This window comes from Alosa alosa, chromosome 3 (genome assembly GCF_017589495.1).
Source record: "Alosa alosa isolate M-15738 ecotype Scorff River chromosome 3, AALO_Geno_1.1, whole genome shotgun sequence".
NCBI lineage: Eukaryota > Metazoa > Chordata > Actinopteri > Clupeiformes > Clupeidae > Alosa > Alosa alosa.
Window position 1 is genome coordinate 13,721,787 of NC_063191.1, and position 7,500 is coordinate 13,729,286.

The 7,500-nt window shown below is 50.7% G+C and overlaps 1 protein-coding gene across 2 annotated transcripts in view; it reads right to left on the bottom strand.

Annotated features, from left to right (window-relative positions):
* klf12b (Kruppel-like factor 12b) overlaps positions 1–7,500 on the bottom strand; it is a 55,885-nt gene that overhangs the window by 26,871 nt on the left and 21,514 nt on the right. Inside the window, exons 2-3 of one of the 2 annotated variants that reach the window (XM_048238934.1) lie at positions 6,958–7,040; positions 282–834 (exon numbers count right to left, since the gene is read on the bottom strand). In XM_048238934.1, the coding sequence (XP_048094891.1) occupies positions 282–834; positions 6,958–7,023 (619 nt within the window). In that variant the 5' untranslated portion in view covers positions 7,024–7,040. The remainder of the gene's footprint in view (positions 1–281; positions 835–6,957; positions 7,041–7,500) is intronic. The other variant, XM_048238935.1, reaches the window with a different exon arrangement.

The following is a 7,500-nucleotide window of genomic DNA, read 5'->3' on the forward strand; positions in this document are numbered from 1 at the left end:
CTCTGTGTAGCTGAACTGACTAAGGTGAGGTGTTAACCACACCAATGTAACCACACTGGGGTGGTACTGGTACACAGAAGGTGCAGTTGACACTTTGGAACAATTACATGTACCATTACACAGCTAGCACAGACTGATAAAAACTCAATACAACAGCCTACTGCCATGCAAGCTGTATCTCAGGAATGACCACATATAAATCCTCCTTACCCTCCTCCCTCTCTCTCTCCCTCCCTCCCTCACTCTCTCCACCCTTTCCTCTCTCCATCCCTCCCTCTCACCTTTGATGTGGCTCTTGTTGTCGTCCAGCAGTGGCAGCATGATGGTGGAGTTGAGGCTGGCAGGCGAGCGCACGGTCGTGTACATGAGCGGCACCGACTGGACCACCACGGGAATGCGGTGCACGTGGCTGTGCCCGTGGCCGTGGCCGTGCGGCATCTTGCCAGGGCTGGAGGCTGGTGGGGGCACCGGGTGGATGATGTGCAAAAACTGCTGCCCCCTCATGCCCCCTCCGCCACCGCCCGACGGCGGGGACGCCACCAGGGGGCCCGGCGTGAGCACCGAGGGCATGCCGCCGGTGGAGGTGATGACAGACGGCGACGACGAAGACGAAGACGAGGACGATGAAGAAGAGGATGGCGAGAAGGCCGAGGCGACAGGCGAGGCTGTGGCGGAGGGTGGGGACGGGCGGGGCTTGTTGATGGACAGGTCCACGGGCTCCGTCTGGGTCTGAAAGTGGTCAGAGGAGAGCAGGTCTTCGGGCGGCTCGGACTTCACTTTACTCAGCAGGAGGGGAACCGCCTCCATATCAGGGTAGCTGCGCACTTTAGGAGACTGGGGGAGAGAGAGGGAGAGAGAGAGAGAGAGAGAGAGAGAGAGGGAGAGAGAGAGAGAGAGGAATACAGCATGACAGGTTAGACAAGAGAGAGGGTGTCTGATCAGCATGTTAGTGGTTCATTGTTGAACATATTAGATAGTGACAGTGTGTGTGTGTGTGTGTGTGTGTGTGTGTGTGTGCGTGCGTGCGTGCGTGCGTGCGTGTGTCTTCACAATTGAAATCCTACAGAGGCAGAACTTCTAATGAGGCCCACATACAGTATGAATGGGTGACTTATGGGTGAGGGCTGTGCGTGAGGAGCTGAGATAGTGGATGTTTGTGTGCAGAGGGGATGTGATTGGAAGAGGAACATGGAGAGAACAGGAAGTACTGCGGCAGCACAGTGTGTGTGTGTGTGTGTGTGTGTGTGTGTGTGTGTGTGTGTGTGTGTGTGTGTGTGTGTGTGTGTGTTTTGTGTGTGTGTGTGTGTGTGTGTGGGTGGGTGTTTTGAATGTGTGTGTGTGTGTGTGTGTGTGTGTGTGTGTGTGTGTGTGTGTGTGTGTGTGTGTGTGTGTGTGTGTGTGTGTGTGTGTGTGTCCCTGCTGCTTCTCATCAGTCCCTGAGGGGCTGCACGCCTCGCGGCTCCAGTCATATCTGTGCTTAAGCTCTCCACTGATGCTGGAAAAACATCATATGGGCCCAATTTCCTGACCCGCTTTCCCATTGGCATGAGCCTCCCTGGACCATGGTGGTGGCTCACCTCTGTGTGTGTGTGTGTGTGTGTGTGTGAGTGTTTGTGTGTTTGTGTGTGTGTGTGTGTGTGTGTGTGTGTGTGTGTGTGTGTGTGTGTGTGTGTGTGTGTGTTTGTGTGTGTGTGTGTGTGTGTGTGTGTGTGTGTGTTTGTCAGTATGTGTGTGGTTTTCTCATTGTGAATGTGTCTGTGCTGAGTGTCACTGCATGTCTCTCTCTTTATCTGTGTAAGTGTCTGTGTGTCTGTGTGTGTAGTTGTGAATGTGGTGTGTGTCTGTGTGTGTACTTCTGTGCATGGTGTGTGTAGGTGTGCTCTTGTGTGCTTGGCTTGTGTTTGTGTGTGCGCTTGTATTCTTGGCTTGTGTTTGTGTGGTGTGGTGTGTGTGTGTGTGTTTGTGTGTGTGTCTGTGTGTGTGTGTGTGTGTGTGTGTGTGTGTGTGTGTGTGTGTGTGTGTGTGTGTGTGTGTGTGTGTGTGGTGCATCCCAGGAGCCTCTCCTACTCAACGTTTTATAGAAGTACTTTGGCCCAAGGTCATACTAAAAGGTGCTACAATAAGCATTCAAGCCATAACTTTGGCCCATCCCCACTCATGAAACAATTTAAAAGGACACAGGTCCACACACACACACACACACCCACGCATACACACATGCCAACGCACACACACACACACACACACACACACACACACACACACACACACATAAACAAACAACACACACAAGGCCATGAGTACTGTTGTCTAGCATTTCACTGCACGTAGCCCAAGATTGCAAGTTTCAGAGTGGCCCAAATATGGCCCCCACATTCTCCCCCTGAGACAACAGACAGTGTACACACACCGACAGCAGTGCAGCGCAGCACAGCACAGCACAGCACAGCGTGTCTTACACTCTATAAACTAACCACCGCATGGAGAAGGGGTTCCTCCTCAGACACACTGTGGGTTTTAGGAGCTAGGGTAGGCATGGTAGAGACAGGGTGTGAGAGAAAGGGGGGGGGGCCAGAGAAAGAGGAGGGAGGGAGAGAGAGAGAGAGAGGAACAGGAGAGTGAGGGCAGAGTGAGAGAGAGAGAGAGAGAAAGAGAGAAAGAGGAACAGGAGGGTGAGGCAGAGTGAGAGAGAGAGAGAGAGAGAGAGAGAGAGAGAGAGAGAGGGATAGGAGGGTGATGAGGGAGGGCGATGACTGAACGGCTGCTCTGGCTGAGACACAGTGAGGGCATCAGAGGGAGATGAGAGCTGCTGGACAGGCCACTAATCATGACAGAGCAGCCCATTATGTGAGCACATGGTGGGGCTGGGGGGACTGAATGGGCAGGGAGTTGCTCAGACTCTGGTGCAGCAGATGCGGGAAACGTCAAGAATCCAGATTTTTTTTTTGCTCCTTTTTTTTGCTTCTTCTTCCAGCAGATTCAGCGTTCGCTGTGTTTACTGCCTCACATTTCTTTGTGAGCCGGTAATGCGGTTTGAATGGGCCAGTGCAGCAAATTACTTGTTTTTTTTTCTTCCCTTGCTCTCCTTGTTTTCTCTTTTTTTCCCTTTTTTTTTGGAGGGACTATTTTAATCCAGACTTGTGTAGTCATTTTCGAGCCTACAGGAACTGTTACTGCCCCGTGATTCAGCAGACGAGGCGCACATAACAAATCAGCACCGCGGCTAGCCCTGCTCCGTTCCGAACAAAACAAGTCTGCTGCCGACAGCAAGGCCATGTGACCTCGTGACCCTGGGCGAGGTCCACATTGGGGTCAAAGGGCGCTGTCACAGTTCAGGACTCTCCAACCTCAGGGGTCAACCTTACAATGCCATACTGATGACTTGGAATAAAAACCCTGACTAACGCTGATTTGTCTGCCAAACAAACCACCTGAATAGACTGAGAAGAAGAGGACTCCACAATGAGACACACTGCACTTCATTTAAAATATTGACAAAGGGACTAATGATGATCCATTCATGACCTGTTTAGTTCAGTCTTTCAGTTAGACAGGGTGGATCTACATCAGATAGAATATTTCACTCTTACTGCCTCTAGGGCAAAGTCACTTCCTGCAGTCCAAAATACTAAATTATGCTGGTAATCACGACTAATGTTGTACTAACTAATGTGCAGAGCTGTCGATTAGTGGGTGTCTAATAGGTGTAACGGGAAGGGAGAGGTGGCTGTAACAATTTTATGTTTTTCCAAATTATTATGCCATTTTAATACACAATTCTAAACCAGAACCACCAAGCTTTGTTGAGCGTATCTGTTTCCCCCCTACGAATAACAGCAAACAATTGGTATGTTTGCTACGTGTAGGCCTGTTTGTTTTGAAGGAGATGTGAGTTTCCTCTCTAACAGATAGGGAAGACAATGGCCACGTTCTCCAGCGGCGGCTGCGGTGGCGGCTATGTGCGTGTGTGAGCACAAAAAGCTGTGCTGTTCAGGAGAGCCAGGGCTGGATGGATCTCCCAGGGTGGCTGGCTTCGCAGGGCGTTTATCCGCAGGCTTTGTCTAACACCAAACAGAATCCCTGCTCCTCCGAGCAAATCACCCCTCAGAAGCGCCACGGAAGAGAGAGACCTCAAGTGCTTCATGCAGGAGAGCAAGGCAGGGACGAGGAACGAGGAAGAGACAGAGGGAGAGAGATAGAGAGAGAGGGAGAGAGAGAGAGAGAGGGATACAGGAAAGAGAAGGGAGAGAAGGAGAGAGACACAACACATTCACTCTCCATCCTTTCCATTCCCTGTGATGTATCCTTTAGGGTAAGATTAAGAAGCTCTGCTGCATGTGTGTTTTGTGTTGTTTGTGTTGTGTATATAGGACAGTAGTGCTGTGTGTCGCCTGGAGGCAGACTCGCCGCAGGCTTTCTATCCCCCTGAGGAGCATCTCCTTCCAACAGAAATCTGTTCATTCCTCCCTGTGTCGCCTACCCCCACCCCCCACCCCCCTTTCCTGCTTAAGCTCACTAAGGCTCACTGAGCTTAGCATTCTTATTTTTTTCTATTTCCTCTGGTGTTCCCACACACACATTGCTGCACTCACTAGGGTGAAGAACCTCAACCAACAAAACAACAAACTAATTTTATGCTGTTCAGGGAAAAAAGCGAGGTGCGTAAAAAAATGTACATGACAGAACACATGATAGAAACAGGCCTGATAGTTTTAGATACTCCAAAGAACTAAGGCCTTCAATGTGCACAGTAATGGAGGGCAGGAAAGCTTCATCCACAGCTAATTGTTCTCATGCAAAAAAAAAAAAAAAAACTAAATTGAGAGAGATGCTCAGGGCGTTACAGGGACCAAACAGCACACCCCAGTAACTGCATTTGCATATGAAGTGGCCCTCTTAGTTTTAATGTCATTTCAGTGGAAAAAACACTCACACGTATACACACACACACACACACACACACACACACACACACACACACACACACACACACACACACACACACACAGAGCAAATGTTTCCTAACCTCACCCACCCCCACTCTCGCTTTTGCACACACCCTCTCTGCTCCAGTGCTTCCTTCCAGCCCTACCCCTTGCCCTTTGCCGGCCTGATGCTTCTCTTCTCTTCTGTTTATTTGGGGACACTGCTGCCTGGCCAGGGCTTATTTTCCAAACCTTATGGGTTGGGTGAAACCCTTCCGACGGGAGGCAAGGCCTTTTCCGGCAAGCCCCTGGCCCCTGGCCACCCCAAATCAAGACCACGTTTGTTGTTGTCTGCATATGTCTGGGTACGCGTGGCCGTGTGTTGTCTGAACAGGGGGAAAAAGACAAAAAAAACCCTGTCGTGATGCACTTCAAAGAGAGACTGTTGTGTGGGCTGCACACTTCCTGCTGTTTTGAGACAACGACTGCTACACATATGGATAACTGCCTCCGATCGAGACCCATTAGGCAGGAGACTGCACTTCCTCATCGGGAGGGAGAGGGATCAGGGAAAGGGGAAGCAGTGCGCAGACAGGCCCATCAATACCGCTCAAGCCCAACTCGCTCACAATGTGTGAAGTTATTAGCCCGCCAGCCAGCTGCTGCTTCTTATCATCACTTACAACTGTAATATGATTTTAAGCAAACAGATGCCACCGCAAATATTTACTAAGTGATACGAGTGAGTGTGATGGAGGCGAGTGAGCGAAACAGACCCTCTTGTGCGTGTAGCGTGTGATTGGCCCTTGTGCCATTGTGAACTCCATTGCCTTACCATTGCACCCTCTGTGAATAGCTCGCCTGTTGGAAATTTCGAGCCATTCTTGAGTAGAAAACTTGGGTAGCAACTCATTTCAAGCAAATTCCTCGTAAACAGATAACAGAAACTGTGACTAATATGCAGAATAAGGCCTGTTTATTACACACATAGGTGTGGTCCCTCTGGTGGAAAACATGAGATGAAAGGAGGAGGGCTGCATGAGGCAAACAGAACCATGAACAGAGAGAGGGTGAGGGAGAGAGGGAGAGAGGGAGAGGAGAGAGGGACAGAGAGAGAGAGAGAGAGGGTGAGGGAGAGAGGGAGAGAGAGGGACAGAGAGAGAGAGAGAGAGGGTGAGGGAGAGAGAGGGAGAGAGGGAGTGAAGGAAAGTGAGAGGGAGGTATGAAACTAAGAAGGGTTGAAACAGAAGTAAAGAGAACATTACGAATGAGAAAAAAGAGAGAAACTAAGTCTTTCTCTCTCTTCATCCCCCTCCCCCTTTTCTCTCTCTCTCTCTCTCTCTCTCTCTGTGCATCTGTGCCTTTGCCCTGCCAAGATGGCGGTCCTGGCTGCAGTGGCCTGCACGTCTGGAGGCCCTGTGAGCATTCCTGCTCCAGCTGTGGCTCTCCGCAGCCCCTCTCCCCTCTCCCCTCTCCCCTCTCCCAGGGCAGAGCTCCCAGCCTCAGCCCTCCAAGCCTGGGAGTAATTAGGGGTATCGCAGGGGTGGGGGTGATGGGGAGAGGAGGAAGGGGTTGGTTGGTTTGTTGGACCGTGTGTGTGTGTGTGTGTGTGTATGTGTGTGAGTGTGTGTGTGTGTGTGTGTGTGTGTGTGTGTGTGTGTGTGTGTGTGTGTGTGTGTGTGTATGTGTGTGTGTGTGTGTGTGTGTGTGTGTGTGTGTGTGTGTGTGTGTGTGTGTGTGTGTGTGTGTGTGTGTGTGTGTGTGTGTGTGTGTGTGTGTGTGTGTGTGTGTGTTTGTGTGTGTTTGTGTGTGCATGTGCATCTGTATGAGTGGGTGGGTGGGTGTATGTGTGTGCAGTGTAAGGAGGAGAGCGGCGTGTGAGTGTGTGTATGTGAGTTTGCATGTCTGTGTGTACATGTGTGTGTGTCGTTGACTGGGTGGGTGTGTGTGTGAGTGTGCAGAATGGAGAGAGAGAGAGAGAGTGTGTGTGTGTGTGGGGGTCAGATTGTCTGAAAAACAACTGCTCTCTTACCCCTTGTTCAGATTCCAGAGGTTCTGCTTTGACTCTGACTGCAGGCATTCCATCCAGCATTAACATCCTGTTATTGGTGGCGTCTGTGGGGGGGAAGAGAGGGAGAGAGAGAGAGAGAGAGAGAGAGAGAGAGAGAGAGAGAGAGAGAGAGAGAGACATGGGGGAGGGGAGAAGGAGAAGGTGTACGGCACACTCTGCTGACTTAGTCATGACTAAGCGGCTCTCGTGTGACTCCTGCTCACCCCTGGCATACTGCGGCCGACCCCCAAACATGGGAAATAACAATGACGGACGCAACAATGGAGCGGCCGGCGATGATGTCATGGTGGCATTTGAGCTCTCCGAGCAGTCCAGGTTTATGGGCTCGGTGTAAACATGTACATCTAGCCTGTAATTACACACCGCTGTGGTGCTACGGGAACTGGCTGTTGAGATTAGCGAGGGCAATCCACATCACAGTGACGGCTAAGCACACCGGTGCTGATTCATATCTGGTTACAGGAAATTACTTACAAAATCATAAACATGTTCACATATCTTAAT